The sequence below is a fragment of the Danio rerio genome, chromosome 7 (genome assembly GCF_052040795.2).
Source record: "Danio rerio strain M-AB ecotype USA chromosome 7, GRCz13ab, whole genome shotgun sequence".
NCBI classification, from domain to species: domain Eukaryota; kingdom Metazoa; phylum Chordata; class Actinopteri; order Cypriniformes; family Danionidae; genus Danio; species Danio rerio.
In genome coordinates this window covers 49,512,948-49,534,335 of record NC_141027.1, presented here as the reverse complement: position 1 = coordinate 49,534,335, position 21,388 = coordinate 49,512,948, and the positions used below count along the sequence as shown (strand labels likewise).

General features: G+C 35.2%; 1 protein-coding gene across 2 annotated transcripts in view; it reads right to left on the bottom strand.

Annotated features, from left to right (window-relative positions):
- The window catches only part of kcnq1.1 (potassium voltage-gated channel, KQT-like subfamily, member 1.1), a 102,583-nt gene that overhangs the window by 5,677 nt on the left and 75,518 nt on the right, over window positions 1-21,388 (bottom strand). For both annotated transcript variants that reach the window (XM_087259518.1, NM_001123242.2), the window contains 4 exons: window positions 10,405-10,480; window positions 4,969-5,063; window positions 4,242-4,288; window positions 4,020-4,081 (listed from right to left, as the gene is read on the bottom strand). In XM_087259518.1, the coding sequence (XP_087115644.1) occupies window positions 4,020-4,081; window positions 4,242-4,288; window positions 4,969-5,063; window positions 10,405-10,480 (280 nt within the window). The remainder of the gene's footprint in view (window positions 1-4,019; window positions 4,082-4,241; window positions 4,289-4,968; window positions 5,064-10,404; window positions 10,481-21,388) is intronic.

Genomic DNA, 21,388 nt, shown 5'->3' with positions numbered 1-21,388 from the left:
AATACAGAGCTAGGCCTGTATATAATAATTATTAGAGCTGCCAAACGTATTATCATGTTCAAAAAAAGTTTGTAGAAATGAATATATTGAATGAATATTTATTATATGCTGCCTTTTCTTCTGATTTTCATCCAGTTTCTTAAACTTTCCCTCCTTTATGAGCAAAAACCTTTGAAAGCCTACAAAACCTTTTTGGCATTTATCATTTTGGCTGATTTTAACAATTATAAACAACACAAAACATAAACATTTTATCTTTTAATAGCGATTTCTATGTAGAAGAATCACTTCCTGCCCTCCATCTGAGTCTCACACGTCATCAGTGACATCATGTGAAAACAACCTATAAGAGGTTCTTGACTGTAAACAGTAATTTATATGAAAAAAATGAAAGAAATTAAATAAATTAGAAATATATTTTTTCTCAACATTAAATGGCCTTAAACAGTGTAGATGTTCCAGTTAAATTAAAAGCAGAAGACTATGCTTGTGACGCAGTAATGAGCTTTTTTCAGATGGGTGTTTGCATAAATGTTAAGGCTATTTGTTCCTGTTTATGTCAGACACTGTCTGCTTCCTGTTTACCACAGAATTATGGGAAAAAGAAAGACACTGTAAGGGGCAGGGTATCCTGTCCACAGCCTCTACAGCTAATGACAAGTTTTCAAGCAAACAAAAATCAAAGCCTCGTCCAGCAGGAAAACTGGCTACTTAACGTATCATTAATTAGCATTGCCAAACAAATATGCCTAAGTAAGATCAAAAACAATTCTGATGTCCTCAACTCCCTTTTTATAAAGCAGAACTGTAGATGATGAAAATGTCAGATATGTAAAAAGCAAACATATTAAAATTCCCTCTAAAATGCTTTCCTAAAGAGTCTCAGTAAAGAATCGAAAACATGTCAGGCGGCCTTTTTTCTGAAATGAATCAATTTAATACTTAAATGCTTCTGAGAGAAAGAGAGTAAGAAAGAAAAAGCGAGTATGTGGCAGAAAGAGAGAGAGAGAGAGAGAGGGAGAGAGATAGAGAGCGATCATGTGAACAAGTGTTCGCTGTTTCGAGTTTGTGTCAGGGATGAGAGCTGTTTGTAAAAGGATTTATGGCTGGAGTGGCAAATGAACAGGAGCAGAGTGAGTGTTTGTAGAGCTCCTGAATCCCTGTCAGTCTGGGAGGCCAACAGACCTCTCACTTTTATACACACACACACACACACACACACACACACACACACACACACACACACACACACGGAGAGAGAGAGAGAGCTGTTCTTTTCAAAGTCTTAACACCCTTATCAGCACCGATCAGCCAAGGAGAATGTTTGAGAAGTCTTCAAAAGTGATGTTTGACTGAAGGCAGAGAAAGAGAGAGGCTCCTTCTGCCTCCAGGTTAAGGCTTAATGAATGAAGCTTACAGATCTTTATCTGTAATTCATGGCTAATCCAACTCTGTTGTGCACATTAGCTACTAGATTAAAGGCCTCTAACTAGTTTTTGTTCTACTAATTATTAACTTGTTGGTAACGCTTGGTTTCGGTAAAATTAAGAGAGTAATATTGTCACATGAGATATTTTAGATACACACTGAAAAAAGTGTTGCATGCAGAACTGTTGCAAACAATTTATTTGTGTTGAATTTAAACTAACAAATTAAGTTTAATAATGTTCAACTTAATTTGTTTGTTTAAATTCAACACAAATAAATTGTTTACAACCCCATAACGTAAACAAATTGAGTAAATCCAAGGAAATATCTCTGAATAATTTTTTTCAGTGCAGGAATCCCAATAGTAGATGTAGTACTGAACGTTTCCCTCTGTCAAAAAGTTGTTTTTGTTCTTTGTGTTTTATTTTGACCCCGTTTACACCACCACCTGATTTTTTTAGTCTCTTTTGTCCACAATTGAGCACTTTCCTAATTTATGTTTGCTTCTTTTTCAAACTACTTATTTATAATCAGCTAAAACAGCACAATTATTGAATTTATTTTGAGGCAACTTATTTTTTTATGTTCAATCCACTTTGTTGTCAAGAAAAAAAATCAAGTTAAGAAAAATCTGCTTTTTTAAAGTTGTGGCAAGAGACCTTATAGGCTTGATGCTTCATGTAGCCTATACAGTATAGTTAAAAGATTGAGAAGAAATGGCGATCAATGGAAAACAGATGACTTAAAATTTAATTTGTAAATCTAATAAGTTAACTTAATTCCTTTATGTTCTCCCAACACAAATCAATAGTTTACAGTGTGGATGAGTGTTTAAATATGCTTGTTTTTAGAATTTCAATCTAATATTAAAGTCATGAAATGAGACAATAGAAAGCAATACAGAGAGATGTGTCATTCATATACTCTGAAAACTCTATCCTGATTGATTGGTGTTTGTGTGTGTTGTTGAGTCAATACAGGGTCTTATATACTTGCAGCATAAAATAAAGATTTGCAAATGAAATCTAAAGTATTGAGCAAAGAAATGCAAAAATAATGAAAATAATTTTTTTTTGTGAAATAAAAAGGAATTTTTATTTCAAAAAACAAAAACCAAAGCAAAGAACTGCAAATAAAAATCAAGCAGTGCAGAAAAACAAAACTATTTGCAATAAAAAAATAATAAAATAAATAATATATATATATATATATATATATATATATATATATATATATATATATATATATATATATATATATATATATAGTTGCAAAATATTTTTTCCTGCATTACCTTACAAAATCCCTCAAGTCAATTGCAACGCTCATTTTGATCTACTTTTCAGTCAATCGCGAGTTTGCAATGCTGTTTTCTCTTTGCACTTCGCATTTCTGTGCGTTCCACTTTCTGGCCCTGATTTCACAAGGGGGCAGAGTCAAAGGAACTGGGACATGTACGGCATGCCCAGACCTGCCTCCAATGAATCAAAATGTATCTACATTTTATATATATATATATATATATATATATATATATATATATATATATATATATATATATATATATATATATATATATATATATATATATATATATATATATATATATATATATATATATATATATATATATATATATATATATATATATATTCATTTTATTTTCAGCTTATCCGGCATATGTTTTACGCAGAGGATGCTAGTACATATCAGCATATTAGAATGGTATGCGATCAATAATATAGGATCATGTGTCTAAAGACTGTAGTAATGGTAGCGGATGCCCTTCCAGCTGCAATCCAGAAACACCCAGACACTAGGGCTAATTTAGTTTTTTCAATTCACCTATAACACATGTCTTTGGACTTATGGGGGATACCGGAGCACCCAGAGGAAATGCATTTGAACACGGGGAAAACAAGCAAACTCCACACAGAAATGCCAACTGACCCTCCTGAGGCTCAAACCAGTGACCTTCTTGCTATGCGGCGATCGTGCTACCCACTTTCCTTTTGCGATTTATTCATTTTTTTAATTAGCATTTTTAAATTTCTTTGCTCAATAACTTTGTTTTTGTTTGCAAATCTTTATTTTATGCTGCAAGTAAATAAGGACCTGTATTGACTCCATATGTTATAATCAGGACTGACATTGCACTTTAATTGTTTTTTCTCCTTCAAAATGTATATTTTTAGACAACAAAGTTTAAATTCCGTCCTTTAATGTTTAAGAATTAACTTAGTAGGCAGACAGATGTTAGTTTCAATGCATTTGTTGACAATGAACTTCAAAGCATTCCAGTCAAGTGCATTTACGACAACCTCTAGATAAACAGTCTAGAGTGGACAAACTTGAAACATTTCAGAACCCATTTACACCTGTATTTAGCGTCATCCACTTGCATCTTAACGGCAGACGTAAACAGGACCTTTGTTATCTTTTTAACCTCCTGTTTGCAATTTTCCAACTACTCAGATTATTGTGGCTTACACACAGATGCAGGCATTTTTGGATCTTGTAGGCTTAATGTCCTTCTTAGTAAGTTTAGCTAAATCTCACTCTGGCTTTAGCACAAATATTCAAGCGCTTACCTTCTCATCCATTCTGTTGAGTCTGGAGCCAATAGTGTTTGTGCCTTTGTCTTTCAAGCGCTCTGCAGAAAACAAGAAGGGTGCCAAGAAAAACGTTATAAACACCTCAATAATGTGCACTAAGGTTTAAAGACAACACTAAACAGCAAAATTAGGAACAATGAAGGGGTCAAATGTAGCAAAACATGGTGAGAGAAGAGCTGAAAGTGTAATGAATTTTACCTGAACTTGTCTGGAAAAGGGACTGCTTCCCTAAAGAGTGATCCAGTCTGTCAGGGTCAAGTGTGTATCATGTGAAATGTACAGAAATTATAAGATGAGATGTGAGGAATAGTGACATGGATGGATGTATTCTTAACTCTCTGCATTCAATAACCAAAAGATCATTTATATTGCTATTCAATACAAGGGTTATAAGGCTGTAAGGGTTAGTTCACCAACATTTATATTTCTGTTACAAATTACTCCACCTCATGTTGTTCCAATCCCCTGAGAAATTCCACTCATCTTTGAAACACAAATTAAGAAACTTTAGATAAAATCCGAGAGCTCTCTCATCAGATACTGTTGCAATGGTCACAAGTTCAAAGTCCAGAAAAGGAAACCAAAACAAAACAGTCTATGTGATCATATGAAGCTAAATCTTTCTATGGTTACAGTTGAGCCAATGAAAATTCATAGAAAGTTCTAACAAAGATTTTGGTTCCTTTTCTGGTCTCAGAACATCTCAGAACCACTGATGTCTTTCAAATATCTTCTAAAATATCTTAATTTGTGTTTCAAAGATGAATGATGGTCTCAGTGGATTGGAACAACATGATGCAAGTAATTATTCACAGAATTTTTATTTTTTGGTGAATTAACCCTTTACATCTGTAAAATATCATCTAACTATTGCCGTATTAAGTAAACACTTTTCTAAGTGATATAGAGTTGATTTTCATCCCACCTTCTTTGCAGCTCCTTGATGCGCACCATGAGGTTGAGATGGCCCTGTGAATACTGCTCAATGACGTCACGCACATCATATGGCTTACGTGCTTGCTGCAGAAACACAAATTTATGACACTCAACAATGACTGCTTTTTTGTCTATTTATGCAGTTTTTATTTAGATCTACAACAAAGCAGTAATATATACAAGCCAGGCTCATTCTGAAAACGTACCCCATATACATTTCTGGAGAGCACCAAATATGTCAGAGGAGCTACTTTTTTTTGCAGTTGTTTTCCCAGCAAATCCACCACAAGCCACTATGTTTGCTTTTTTAGATCTTATTTTTCTCTTGCGAGTGCCATGCGTGCTTGATGTTTTCAAAAAAATCCACCAAAGGCCATTGTCGACTGACTGAATGACTGACTGATTGACTGACTCACTCGCCTCCTTTACCAAATCCAACCAATAGTGTTTTCAAAAGCACCGATTGACCCACATAAAAAATAACAAAGGCAGTGCGGGTGTTTATGGCTAAAGATTTGCAGCTGTTTTCGGTGATTGAAGAGGTGGGCTTTTGTCATTCGATAAAAGCACTCGATCCGCGTTACAGACTACAGTCTCGCATTTTTTTCAGCACTGAGATAATTGAGATGGTTTATTTATGTTTACTTAAGTACAAATATGTTTATTTGAAATGGCCAATTTATCTTTATTAACTTCACATGTATGTTTATTTTCAAAGGGTAGGATTTTATGTGTTCCCCAGTTTGTACATATTGGCTACCAGCAGCTGTGAGATTTCAGTGTTAATTTTTTTATACAATACACTAGGAACTAGTGTACTTTTCTTGGATTTTAAGTAAAATAAAATGAGTATTGCAATAAATCTTTTAAATTTTTTTCTCCTTAACTTCTTACTGTTCCTATTGCTTTTAAAATAAAAAAACACGTGTTAAGCCATGAGAACCGAACCGAAAACTGAGGTATGTATTGAACCGTGGGCTAACTGTACTGTTGCATGCCTAATATATATATATATATATATATATATATATATATATATATATATATATATATATATATATATATATATATATATGCACAATGCTGAGCTATACACATCAACTACAAAAGATTATAAATAAAAAAACAGATTGCAAAAATCGAAAAACGATTGTGATCTCGATTTGACCCTACACACATTCTTGATTCAGCATTTCTACGATTCAGCCAATTATATTTTTGCGGCCAGGAGAGAAGCATAAAGGCAGTCGTGCAAGTCTTCAAATAGTTTTTTATACATTGCTCAGCAACATGGGCACCTCCAAATGTTGTTAAATGTCACATAATGTATTTATAAGGTATAGCTCACCCCAAAAATGTTGTAAGGAAAATGTAAGGACAATTTTAAAGTCTGTTCAACTCCACCATTCAAAGTCTATACAAAATTTTGCATTTGAACCAACAGTAGACCTACACATAAGCCCAATATTATTATTGTTGCTTTACCATATGTTTGAAAATAACAATAATAATAGCCTACTGATATTAACCTTTATTATACATTTACAGAATCGTGATAAAATCATCATCTTGATTTTAAGGAAAATAAATCATGATTCTTATTTTAGCCAGAATCATGCAGCCCTAACACACGCTTTCCTTTACTCGTTTACTTTTAACTTAAAATCTTGATATGATCTTGCCTTGGGGCTCACAATCCCTGTATGTGAGTAAAACTTTACTTTAAGTGAAGCCTGAAAGAAAGGGGAAATCATCATAAGGGGAAACTCTCTCGACTTGATAACACCGGTCCTAAATCAAACGAGCCCAGAGGGAAAAATTTCCTGTTGATTGTCACCTTTGAGGAAAACGATTCACATCTGCTGACACCAAACGTACACCCTGATCAAACGCTTTATCTTTGCTTTTGGGGCTGATCGAGAGCAGGTGATGACGCTTTGAATGTATTTGAACTTTCAGACTAACACGTGGCAGATGTGTGAAGCTTCACGTTTGCTACAGAATTTCAGTTTGATCAGCGTGGGCGAAATAACCAAACATTCACACATCTCTGGCACAAATCACCCAATTCAGGAGAAGCTTCAGCCGTTCAAAGGAGGGTAAACATTATCATGACATCAGATACAGCAAATCTAGCCAGCAGCATCTGACAAACACTCCAAAGTGTGTGTTGTGTGTCGCGAGAGTGTGTGAGAGGAGGGCAGAAGGACTTGGAGAAAATAAGGGGATTGAGGGATGACTGAGGCGAGTGGGTCAAATGAAAAGATAGCAAGAGGATGGGAGGGTAAAGAGAGAAGACAAACACAGTGCAGTAACGAGTATCAAGTGTCGGAGAAAGTGTGTAGGACAGCTATTAAGTTAATCCTCGTTACGATGAGTTTCAAAACATCTGCTGCGACCAAACAAGACCCAATTAAATGTGGTAACTGAAAGCTTATCCACTACTTAGACTCATCAAGTATTCATTAAGAAATGCTAGTGCTAGCTAGGAAATTGAACGAATTGAAATTTAAATTTGCTCTTCTTATTTCTGTTATATAGTAGTGCTTATTATATCAGTACATTTCATTATTTTCTAGAAATGAATTTGTCCTCAAAATGACATTAGATCACTTTTGGTCACATGGAATGACATCAGGGCGTGTCTTTGCTTTCTTCCAATTCGTTCCAACAATCTAGTCGGTTCCCGATAGGGCTGTGCAATATGGGCTAAAGAAACCTATCACGATTTTCTAGAACAATATTGTGATTTAGATTTTAATCATGATTTTGTCACAGACTGAACCTGGGTTTACAGTCTGAAACATATTTCAAAAGAAAAACAATTACATCTTTATCAAAGACCTGTAACGTCTCTAAAACAGACATCAAATAAAAATCACCTATAAATCTGTAACAAATTGTCTCAGGAACAGACATATGGCAAAACAAATATGTGTGAGCATGCGCGCCGTCAAACTCAAGTAAATGCTGATTTATACTTATGCTTCGGCACAGCCTGCGCATGGACGCATTGCCATGGCAATCGCGCACGTCTCAAAAATTTTTGCTACACGTTGCTTTAACGCATAGCCCAAGTACTGTGATTGTTCGGCTTGGTATCGCTGATAAGTGTGGGCCGGGCCGAGAGCTGGACGAACCCGTTGGAGCGAGTGTTTACAAGTGTCGAGTCCTGTGAAGAAGGTCTAGATGGAAACTGTTGTTTTGTGTTTACCTTATGATTAAAGTTGCTGTTTTTCTGCTGGTTCCCGCCCTAAAATGAGCAAGTTTGAGCTACTTGTACATTAAGGTAGAATTTAGAAAAAACTAAAAACCAGCAAAAAACTCAACACCGAGGAACATACTGCCAGCTAGCGTTTCATAAGTGTTATTGCAGAGCATGTGGCGTGGGTCACGCCGATCACTCGATGATAAACCAGGCTTAAGGCTCTGATGTTTTAGTTGACCAGATATAGTTGCCTGTGATCAAATATTTGCGTGTGTGTTCACAGGTTTATTTTGTCATGCATAGATCATAGACCTCTTTGTGACTCTGCCATGAAATAGGTTGTTAACATATCCCGTCTATTGCCCACACATGTCCATTATTTCCAATGGGGGCACTTGGATTGAGTGCACATATTGAAAGTAGCACGCACCCATATTCCAGGTAAACACAGCTACGAACACCTCTTTACAGACAAACTTTAAATTTAACTTTTTTTTACAACATAATTTTATATAAAATTCACTTTAATAACAGATATGACTAAAAAGTGGTCATAAACAAACATTTTCTTAATTTAAATGAGTAGAAGCTTGGACCCAAAAACAGTATTCCATACGTTACTAATACGTCATGACTTAACAAACGTATGGTATGTTAGGTTGTCATCCTCTGAGAAAGCAGTTCATGGTCACCGAGCAATGACAAAGGTGCGACCGCAAGGCACGTTGAAAATGCTGAAGGAAGTGACGCGCTTACAAATTACCTGGTTCTGCTATACATCGGCCCTCCTGTATCCAAAGTATCTTAATCCCACACCACAGATGTTAACTTTTTCTGCACTAAGTCCTCCTGTACTGAACTCATTATCCCTATATAGGCAGGCTATTCAATCTCCTGTTCTTACTCTTTGTTTAGGTGCGCTGTGTTATGATTGGTTCAAATAGCATACCGTGTGAAAATTGTGCTGTAAGGCGATTTAGAAATCTTGATTTCAATCCGATTTCAATTAATCACACAGCCCTAGTTTCCAATGGACAAAATCATGCACAATCACACTTTTAACTTCCATTTCATTTGTGACTAAGTTTGTTTATAACCAAATGAATTCACAAAATACTTATAGACTTCTCTATACTGTCATTCATTCGTTTTCATTTTGGATTAGTCCCTTTATTAATCTGGGGTAGCCACAGCGGAATGAACTTATCATGCTGAAACCAACTTATCCAGCATGTGTTTTACACAGCGGATACCCTTTCAGCTGCAACCCATTACTGGGAAACACCCATACACTCCCATTTACACACATATACTATGGACAATTTAGCTCACCCAATTTACCTGTACCACATGTCTTTGGACATGTGGGTGAAACCGGAGCACCCGGAGGAAACCCATGTGAGTACGGGAAGAACATGCAAATTCCACACAGAAATACCAACTGATCCAGTGACCTTGAACCAGTGACCTTCTTGCTGTGAGGCGATCATGCTACCCACTTTCCCCTTGCGATTTTTAATTTTTTGTTTGCATTATTTTTATACTCCACACAGAAATGCCAACTGACCCAACAGAGGCTCAAACCAGCGACCTTCTTGCTGTGAGGTGACAGCGCTACCTCCTGCAGCACCAAGTCGCCCTCTTTTGTACTTTTCTTTCGAAATAATATTTAAATAATACATTTAAGAGCATTTTCTCATATAAACGTGACTGGAAATTTTATTAGACTAGTCAATTAACATATCATGGCAGTTTGGAAATCAAGCAGATGATATATAAATTAGAGAATAATTTCACTTACATTAAACTTTTAAACACCTAGACAAATTAAGTAATTAAAAAAATCTAAATGATTTGCCTTGATTTTACATGGCACTTTACCAATGCTCTCCAGAGCACAAGTGTGAACACTAAAAAGTATTAGTTTGCTCATAATGAACTATAAGATATTAAATTGTGCAGCGAACCAGGCTTAATTAAGCCTTCATTAAATGATAATGTGCTCTGTAATCATAAACTGTGTCAAAAGGAATAAAAGCTGTTGATGTTTTACTGCCTCTAGCATTCACTTCAGCTGAAATCTGCAGCTAATTATATGTAAAATTATGTTTTTGGCAAAATGCTGGTAGACATATTTTTCCATTACTCCTCATATGAGAATCGTGTTAACTTGATTACCCTTCGGTTGTGTTTGTAAATAGAAAAGGAAAATCTTACCTGAAACTTCTTTCTGGCCACAAAGTAGTACATTCTCTGGATCACACGGATGGCTGCTCGATGAGAATCCCGCAACCTGTGTGGTCATTTGTTGTGATTAGTCTTAAGACACTTAAAGAGATTGATTTTATCTTACCAAAGAGGTATAGTTCTGTCATCATTTACTCAACCTCCACTTGATACAAACCTGCTTGAGTTTCTTTCTTCTGTTGAACACAAAGGAAGATATTCTGAAGAATGTTGGAGGGAAAGAAACCATTCAATTCCTTATTTTATGTTGCATTCTTCAGAATATATTGTTTTGTGTTCAACAGAAGAAAGAAATTCATAAAAGTTTACAACCAATGAGTCTACATTAATGGCGATACGTCCATTTTGATTTTAAATGGATGGTTCATTTAACAAAATTAAAATTCTGTCATTTAATCTCACCCATGCTGCTGTTTCAAACATTTCTAGCATGCTTTCCCCTCATGTAAAACAAGATCATTTCTAAAATGTCTCTTCCCCCACATACAACACACCTTCTCAAGTATCAAGTGTCACACAATCTCCAGAAAGTGTGTAGGACAGTCATTAAGGTAATCCTTTTGACATTGGCATGTCAAAATCATTGGCATGTTAGGACTAAATGAGTCCTGACACAAGGTCTCCCCATATGCGTTAAAAGACAGTCCATTCACTACTTTTACTAACAGAGGTGTGCTAATTACTGAAAATATGTGCAATTGAAAGCTGCTTAAAAGGATAGTTCACCCAAAATTTAGATAAAACTCACTATTTACTCACCCTCAAGTGGTTTCAAACATTTATGAGTTTTTTTATTCTGTTGAACAAATAAGATGTTTTGAAGAAAGCTGAAAACTAGCACAGTAGGAAAAACAATACAGTGAAAGGCAATGTTTCCAGCATTCTTCAAAATATATTCTTTTGTGTTCAGCAAAAGAAAGGAATTCAAACAGTTAAGTTTGAGTAAATGATGACAGAATTTTCACTTTTTAGTTTAATCACTTAATATACCGAAATATTTCCTGCAATCAAAGAAAAATTATTGAAATGCTTAAACATTATATTATTTTTAAATGAGTAGTTCAGTTGAAAACAAAAACCTTTGTCATGTTGTTCTAAACATGTTTTACCCTCAGTGAGTACATTTACATGGACACCAATAATTCGATTTTAATACAGACAATACTCTGATTAAGGTCATAATCGAACTAAACAGAACTAGTCACATTTTTGAAGTGCAGCACAGACATGTAAACACCTAAATCAAACTATTACCATCCTGTAGGATTTTCGCCTCATTTTGTGACAGGATAGTCTATACACACAAGGCATGGGACGGTATAAGATTCTGACGGTAGGATAACCTTGGATAAAAACATCACGGTTTCATGGTTTTACGGTATTGTGATTACTGCTTTAAAATATATTCTTTTTAAACGTCTGGGTAAAAAACACAAACTTTTTCCCCCTTTTAACACAATAGATTTTATTTTGAGAAACATTTAAAATATTTTGGAGCAGCAAACATGTCAGGCTGAATAATGAAAATGAATCACTGACTTCTGCTGTCTTCATTTGTTTAAAAACACGTATTATTTTACAATTTAAAACGGCATCTTTGATATCTTTTCTGCTAGAGGTACTGAGTTAAACGAAGAAAAATAAATAAATAAAAAACATCTTACACATAGCTTAGGAACGGTATTACAGAAAATGTTGGCCGTTTTAAAACCTTGACGTTTAGCTCAAACCACGTCCAAACCACGGTATACCTTGAAAACGGTTACTGTCCCATGCCTAATACGCACATGGCTGTTTGACACTATTCTCTGCACCTACTGAGTCAGTAAAGGACCACAGACTCACACATTGCGAAAAGAGGTTTTGTCTTCCACATACAGTGTGTGGTATTAAATTCCATTTAACAACACTCCTCCATCAGTTCATACTTGCATCCAATATCTTGTTTGTCACGGTGGCCATGCATGAAATGTTCCTGAATGAAAGTGAAAGTGCCAAACTGCAGTTAAATTCAACAAATTATAAATAAAACAGCTAAAATTACATGAAACTATGAATGAAAACATGGATAGCTTGGTGAGGCAATGATGTTAATCGAATTCTGTGCTATAACATGTAAAACGGGATCATGAAAGGAACATTCAAAAAGCAACTCATGTAAACGCCTTAATCATATTATTGTCTGATTCGGATTAAAGCAAATCATTCATTTACTGATGTCCATGTAAATGTAGTCAACATAATACAAAATCATTTAAAGAAAAGTGTTTCTTCCCTTGACAATGAAACTCAATGATGTTTGAGTAGGTCAAAAGCCTTTTTTTCTTTGAAATATCCTTGTTTTTATTTCACAGATAAAAAAGAAAGTAATACGGTTCGGAATTATATTTTTGATTAAACTTTCCCTTTAGTTCATGAGATTGAAACTAGTAAAAGCACATGGTGAGGAAATGAGAACAACATCTTCAATGCAGATGCATATCTACGGTCATAAATGAAAAATCTGAGATTTCCATTGTACACGCCACCACTATTACTAACAGCACAATCAGCGACCTTTTCACAGTTTCAATATCATTTGCAAAACAATCCTATCAGACGCCAGCAGGCCCTCAGGTGCAACCCAGAGCCACTCCAGATGCCGTTTATGTCAGGACTTTTGCAAGTGGCCATTGAGCACAAGGGTCATGACCAGGACACAGTGTCTAAGTGAAAATACAAGGCTCGCTCTGCTTTCCAAAGCACTCAAAAACCACAGCTCTGAGATTTGGGGGTGGGGGGAAGGGATTGACTCCCAAGAGACCCAAGGTTATCTGGAGGAACAGGACATTTTCTAAAATAAAGACAAAGTATGAGACGCACACTTTCCCTTGCACGTCGACTCCCGCGTGCCAGTCTGCGTATGTGATCACGTTAGCATGCTAAGGCTCGTGTCTGTTGCATGTCAGTCTGACAAAAGACGGCGCACACTCATACAAGTTTCTTTAAAACGCATTAGCGGTAGACTGGCTGCAGGCTATCAGGCCTCATTGACTTAATGGATATGGTTAGCTGACAGTTTCTGGTTTCTCCCTGGCTGTGGGCTACAGGGAAATGAGGGATAAGGCATATGCTGTGCTCGAGGCAACTGCCAATTTACTGCTCTTTGGTGCCATACTTCAACCAGCATCTCTCTCTTTAATGTTGCCAGTGGTTAAATGCGAACCTTCATAGCTTTGAACATTATCATACCCGCAGCAATGCAAATGTCTGTTCAATTAGCATGAATGGAAGAGGAAAGTGGGTAATGGAAAGCACCAGATAGCAAAAAAATCCTGTTATTTTGCATACTTGGAGTGATTTGGTTTGTGATTTATTTCCTTTCACCCATCTTCTATTTCAGACGTCGCCACAGTGGAATAAACCGCCTAACTATTCTGGCATATGTTCTACGCAGCAGATGCCCTTTAAGCCGAAACCCAGTACTGGGAAACACCCATATAAACTCATTCACACACATTCATACACCAATTTACGGCCAATTTAATTTATTCAATTCACTTATACCGCATGTTTTCAGGACTTGAACGAGTGACCTTCTTGCTGTGAGGCGACAGTGCTAACCACTATAAGCCAGTGTGCCGCCCCGTTTCCTTTCATGTACAGTATAATGTTTGGAAGTCACAACATTCTTAGAAATTACTTAAGGTACTGTAATGTAAACTAGTTTGGTAGTTATCATGAGCAAGTGCTTTTTCTTCACTCTCCAATCAAACATTTGAATAGATTATTAAAATGAATGACATGTTATAACAACTATAGCAATTGTCAAATTTGACCTATTGTATGAATGGAAAATACATATTTAATATTACATTTTAATATAACAAGTTAGATTTTTTTCAAAGTGATTATTCATCCTAATGTATTCACTCTCCCTCATGTGGTTTTAAACCTTTATGGGCCCTATCATACACCTGGCTCAATAAGGCACAAGGCGTGTTAGGCGCAGTTTGTTGCTATTTTAGACCAGCAGAACTCTAATTTTCACGTTTTGTGCCTCGTTGTTTAGATAGCAAATTCATTTGCACCACCTTGTGGACTCATGGGTGTTCTGGTCTAAAAGGAGGTGTGTTAAGGTGCAATGTTGGCGTGATGTTATTTTGAAGAACTGAAATAGACTACGTCACTGACCAACTAAAACCTGGTCTAAAGTTCAGTGCAGAACATGTTAGTTATGCACCTATGTGGGTCCAAACACTTACATATTGCATACTTATATATATATATATATATATATATATATATATTTTTTTTTTTTTAACAGATGAAAGAGGTTTATGTTTTGAGTTTTATTTTTTTGTGAATGGTGAGTGAAGATGATGACAGAATTTATAGACTTTGCTTTTAACCCATTTAAACCCACCAGCAACTATAGTTGCCAAAGATCATAGTTGCCAATTTTTCTTTTAAAAGTAATTTTCCACATGTTATTCGTTTAATTTCTCAATGACATGCAAGCAAACAACCAAATAAAAGATTTCAAGAAAGAAAAAAAAAAGAATTGATTGAATTCCTGTTACGTGAGGCTTTTATAATTCTTTCTAAGTCCAAGATGCAAAAAGAGGCAAACCCTAAAAAATAAAGGCAATTTTATATTACTAATAATTAGTTTTTTGTTCACAAATATATATTAACATAACCATGAGGGTCTGTAGATACATCCAAACAAAACAAATCTTTTAATAAATCTACAGTTTTTTTTTCTATACTTTGTCAAAAATTCATGTGGCAAATATATTGGGCAAATATCTTGTACGTACATAAATCAGCGTAAATTAGAGAATAATGTGTTAATAAGTTAATAAATAAATGTTATTGGTCTTGTTTAATGTTCTTTTTTCTTTTTTTGCTTTCATAATACCCCATTTAAACAGAACTTAACCCTTCAACTGATATCTTTACTTTAAAGTGGACTTTTTGATACATAATTTGATGCACAAAAATCCTCAGATTAAAATGAACTTTTCCCACTGGTCCCACTCCCCCCAAAAAAGGTTAAAGTAACACTGGAGCAGAGTTAAAGTGCTGATTGAACAGAGAGTAATGGACTCATACTGTTAAAAAGCAGAATCACTGAAGGAAACAAAAAACTAAAACTGAACTGAAGTCACAACCTTAGGCCCTGCTGTACAGACAAACTGTTGTCTAAATCTTTTTCTATACAGTTTTACTTTTCATCCACACAAAAACAAAACACTGTAACCCACATTTTTAAATGTTTTGTCAAAGTGAATATTTCAAAAGTCCCAGGGTCCGTGAAAAAAAAAACAAACAAAAAACAGGCTTTATAAAAATAACATTTTAACATGACCTTAGAGGAACTCATCTGAAAACTTATTAAATCTCTCAAAATCTCAGCTCATTAGGATCATTAAACAACTCCACAAGCCTTATCAGCAGCTTTACTTGTTACTATCTTGTTTGACTATTTCTGTCATAGAGAGATTTACTAAAAATACTAATTTTGTTAGACATCACCATTGTGGACAGCATTATTTACTTTACTTGGAGTCATGTTTTTTTAATGTTATTTCTTTATTTGACTGCTGTAATTATGCAGTGGCCATTGAGTTAGAATGCCAAATGTTGTCCTCCTATGCAAACATACATATTTACAACATATTTGCTCACTGGCATCTATAGTTGCTGCATATTGGAATACGATTTATAAAAAATAAAAAACCTGGAGAAAATGAATGCAAAACATGGTAATATAAAACACTGTTTACAAGGCTACATGCATGAAACCATTTAGAAACATTTGGACACAAATGGGTTAATGGAAAAAGTCAAAAGAAAATCGGCACAATGCCACTTTAGCTCTCAATTTTTTTTTATTATTGTATCAACGTTTCGACCTACATGGTCTTCATCAGGATGAAGACCGTGCAGGTCGAAACAATGTTAGGATAAAGAATTTTTAAGAGCTAAAGTGGCAGTGTGCTGATTTTCTTTTGACTTATTCCACTGTGTTTGTTTTTGATCGAGCACCTGCCTTTGAGAATCTCAGATGTGCACACATTTCTGTTTTTTTGGTTGCTATCCTTTTAATACCACAAAAAGAAGCAGTAAAAACAGTAGTATTGTCTCATTAATTCTGGACTTTTCGTTTTTGGGTTGTGTGTGTGTGTTTTTTCCCCAGCATATGCACATATAGGTCTGGTAATCTATCACATGCTGTTTGAGGAAGGAAGCAAAACAGAGAAGATCTAAATATGACTTTTAAAACACAAACTTACAAAACCAAACAAAAGCGATCCACAAAAAGAAGCAAAAAAAAAAAAAAAAAAAAACAAACAAACAAAAAAAAAACAAAAAACGGACAAACAATACCAGAACAAAGAAGAACTGAGGGCTACACAGGGCAAACTGACTGATTAATCAGGGACAGGTGTAAAATAAAAATTTAATCAAACAATTAGTTACTATGGTGAACAATGAAAACACAGAGAAATCAATGGCAACAATTAAACATCTGAGACAAAACTGAATTTATTTAGAGCTTGTAACAAATGCTTTCTGTTGAATGTAATTGTTTTCCTTTGATTTTCCAGCAGTTATAACTTGTTGATGCTGCTCAAGAAACTTTATTAATGCTGCAAACATTTGTGCTTCTTAATGGTGCTTCTTTCAAGATTATTTCATGAATGTAAAGTCAAAAAGAGCAGCACTTTCTCAAACAGAAATCTTTTGTTACAATGTAATTGTTTGTATTGTTATCAGTTCAGTGCATGGCAGCATAATTGAAGTACTCATTTATTTTAAAAACCAAACAAGCAGCTCTTATTGACCCCAAACATTTGAATTTTAAATGAAATTATGAAGAAAAGAGCTTATTTCCATGTCAAATGCCAAATGACCGAATTTGTATGGTTCAGTGTGATATTCACATTCATCTTAGAAGTTAACACATCATACAGATTTGGTGTAACGTTTGGTGTAAGAATCCATGCTGTTCTGAATGTGACTGTAGTTTATATTATGGATTAAACTTCAGCTTCTGACACCAAGTAATAGGAACAACTAATAATAACTTGACTTCTAGTTGATCATTTGGTATTGAAAGTTAATTATATGAAAGGCAAAGGCTTCTAGATTACGTTTATTTTACTAAAATAGAATATGATTATGCCTTGATTTTTAATTATTTAATTAGAACAGTAAGTTCTGACTTTTGCTGAGACAAAAGTCTTGTGACTTAACAGAAATAATGTACAATATAGAATATAAAGTGATGGTGCAGTGGAAAAAGAATGAATATTGTGTATGACTCCCATGAACTTGGACGGCTGCATCCATACATTTCTGCAATGACTTATTATTAAATGACTTATTAAAGTCATCTGTAATGGCAAAGAAAGTGTTCTTGCAGGACTCCCAAAGTTCATTAAGAGTCTTTGGATTCATCTTTAAGGTCTCTTCCTTCGTCTTACACCAGACATGCTCAATAATGTTTAAGTCTGGTGACAGGGTTGGCCAATCCTGGATCACCTTGACCTTATTTGCTTTTAGGAACTTTGATGTGGAGGCTGAAGTATGAAAAGGAGTGCTATCCTGCTGAAGAATTTGCCCTCTTCTGTGGTTTGTAATGTAAGGGGCAGCAGAAATGTCTGAATACCTCAGGCTGTTAATGATGACAATGATGTTACCTTGCAGATCTCTCACATGATCTCTCACATGCCATACTCAATGTAAACCCGAACCATGATTTTTTCCTTGAAAAAACTTGACTGATCTCTGTGAGAATCTTGGGTCCATGTGGGTTCCAATAGGTCCTCTGCAGTATTTGTGATGATTGAGATGCAGTTCAAAAGATCAGGCAAATCTACCTTCTGCCATTTTTCAAAATGATCAACTACAAGTCAAGTTATTGTTTGCTGCACTTACCACTGGGATCAACGACAAGATGTTTTTCAGGTACATATAATCCACATATTGTCAACTCGAGTAAAAGTTATGTTTGACTTTGTGCATTTTGTTTTTATCTATCATATAAAAAATTGTCTTATAGTTGCTATTTAAATGTGACATCAGTATCAATCAGTATTTATTGGCCCAAAATCTCGAAATATGAAAAATATTCTATTTGTTATATTTAGATGTAATATTAAATATATTCATTTCCATTGATACAATAGTTCGATTTTGACAATTGCTATATATATATATATATATATATATATATATATATATATATATATATATATATATATAATATTTTATTTTATTTAATTTTTTTTTACAATTTTTTAAGAATCTATTCAAATTAAAAGTTTGACTAAAAAGTGAAGAAAAATCACTTTTGAATTAAACATCAACAAACATGTTCATTATAACTCCCAAACTAGTTTACATAATAAGTAATATCTAAGAATGTAGCAGCTTCCAAACATTAGACTATACATTATAGGAAATGGGGCAGCACATTGGCTCAGTGGTTAGCACTGTTGCCTCACAGCAGGAAGGTCACTTGTTCGAGTCCTGGCTGGGCGTTTGAGTCCCGGCTGGGTCAGTTTGCATTTCTGTGTGGAGTTTGCGTGTTCTCCCTGTGTTCAAGTAAGTTTCCTCCAGTCCAAAGACATGTGCTATAATTTGTTTATTGTAATAAGTTGCCTTTTAATATTGGTTGAATGAACTGTATGGAAACGCCCCCTCATTGTACCCCAGATATTTAAAACATTTCACTCAGCTTACAGTTTAATGGACATTACTCCATTAATTCACACAGAGCTATCCTGTTTTTTTTTTTTTTTTAATCTAACATAATTTGCTGAATAGAACTTTTTCACAAAATTGTTATGACATGTTTAATGATCATCATAATTTTAAATTCTTGAATGTTTTTTATTTTTTAACTCAAATTTTTATTCAAGTCCCCACTTGGTCAGTTTCTGTGTGGAGTTTGAATGTTCTCCATGTGTTTGCGTGGGTTTCCCCTGCGTGCTCCAGTTTCCCCCACAGTCCAAAGACATTTGGTACAGGTGAATTGGGTATAGTGTATGAGTGCGTGTGTGAATGTGAGAGTGTATGGGTGTTTCCCAGTACTGGGTTGTGGCTGGAAGGGCATCGGCTAACTAGAAAATATGCCTGACTGGTTGGCAGTTCATTCCACTGTGGCGACCCCTGATAAATTAAGGACCGAGCCAAAGGAAAATGAATGAATTAATGAAAATCATATGCAGATTAATATGTATTTATGTATGTATTATATCATCTTTGCATTAAATTACAAAAAAACTAAGTACCGCTTATGCAGGACCTTTCTAATGCAGCATCTGGGCAGGATTTTTTTTTTCTCTTTTTCTCTTCCGTCTGTCGTTATTAGTCTCACTATTTTTTCCCTTTTTCTGAAAAGTCTTGATAACACCATCGTCAAGTCTTTCTTTTATTATTTCAGCAAATAAGATTGTAAAATATATATTTGTTGTACTCTCCCATTCACTGCGCTCTAAGTTTACCAACTATGACGCCTTCCTGAGAAACATGGAATTGTGAAAAGTGTCCATTTGTAATCTACCGGCACTCAGAGTTCAGGAATCATACATCCCTGGTGTCTGTCATTCCAATGGAGGAGCATGGGAAGATGAGAGAAAGAGAGAGAGGTGGGGGACACAAAAACATGGGAACCACCCCATCTGTCCCTGAGGCAGTGCCACTTCCTCTCTCCAGTCATGGTTACCAGCATAGCAACGCTGGTCTCATGACCTCAGCAGGGTCACCATCTGCCTCTAGCGCTGGCACAAAGCCTGGCTAATGGCGAACACTGGTGGAGACGTACGCAAAGGGAGAAAGACTCCCACTGGGAGAGAGAGGGAGAGGAAGAAAGAAAAAGATGGAGAGAGAGAGACAGACAGAACGAGAAAAGGAGGCGATCATACGAGGGCTTCTTTCTGCCAAAGACAGACTGTGATTCTCTCTTCCGTTCCCAATCTTATTTTTGTTGAGTCTGTCTAGTAAACAATAGCAGCCAGATGTGAAAGGAACTGCGTATGAGGGCGTCCATTCACTCATACTCGCAGAGTGTGTCTAGACAGTATTGTGCTGTATTAATATACTTACATTGTGGTTATTATGGAACAATACGTTAATAATGCAACAATGTGAACGCCATAATCAACACTTCCTGCGAGAAAAGGATGAAAGGGAAAGCTCACACCCAAACATGAATATTCTGTGATCATTTGATCATTGTCTTTGCTGCCCTGTATGGGTTTCTTTCTTGTGTGGAATATATAGGACATTTTGAAGAATGTTTTTGATCAGATTCACTGAATTTTAAACTGATTTCAAATGAATGAAAAGCGGGAGATCCTCTCAGCTTGAGTGTGAAACGGATGGTGTGAAATGTAAGTTACTAGTGCAAAATGTAATATTGTATGACAATCCAATTTAGGTCATATCTGACTGTCAGTAAAGTTAAAGAGATGGTTCACAAAACTGACAATTCTGTCATCATTTACTCACCCTTCAATTGTTCTAATCCTGTTTGTCTTTCTTTCTTCTGTTGAACACAAAGCAGGATGTTTTGAAGAAAGCTGAAAACCTGTAACCATTGACTACCATGGATGTGAGTGGTTACTGGTGTTCAGATTTTTTAACATATCTTTTGTTTTGTTTTCAATAGAATAAAGAAACTCATAAAGGTTTTGAAACTACTTGAGGATGAGTAAATATTGAGTAAATATTAAATATCAGTGTAGTCACTAATATTACTGAAATTAATTAAAAAACTGAATAAATATAAATTTACACAGATTTACACAAGTAAATAAATAAACTCAATAATGGGCTAAAAATCTAGGCAGATTCTGTTTGGGCCAAGCTATAGCTCTTGAAATGCTCAAATATGTCCATAGTTGTGTTTTTGTATCATCAGATTGGGTTCAAAACTGAACATAATGATAAAAAACAC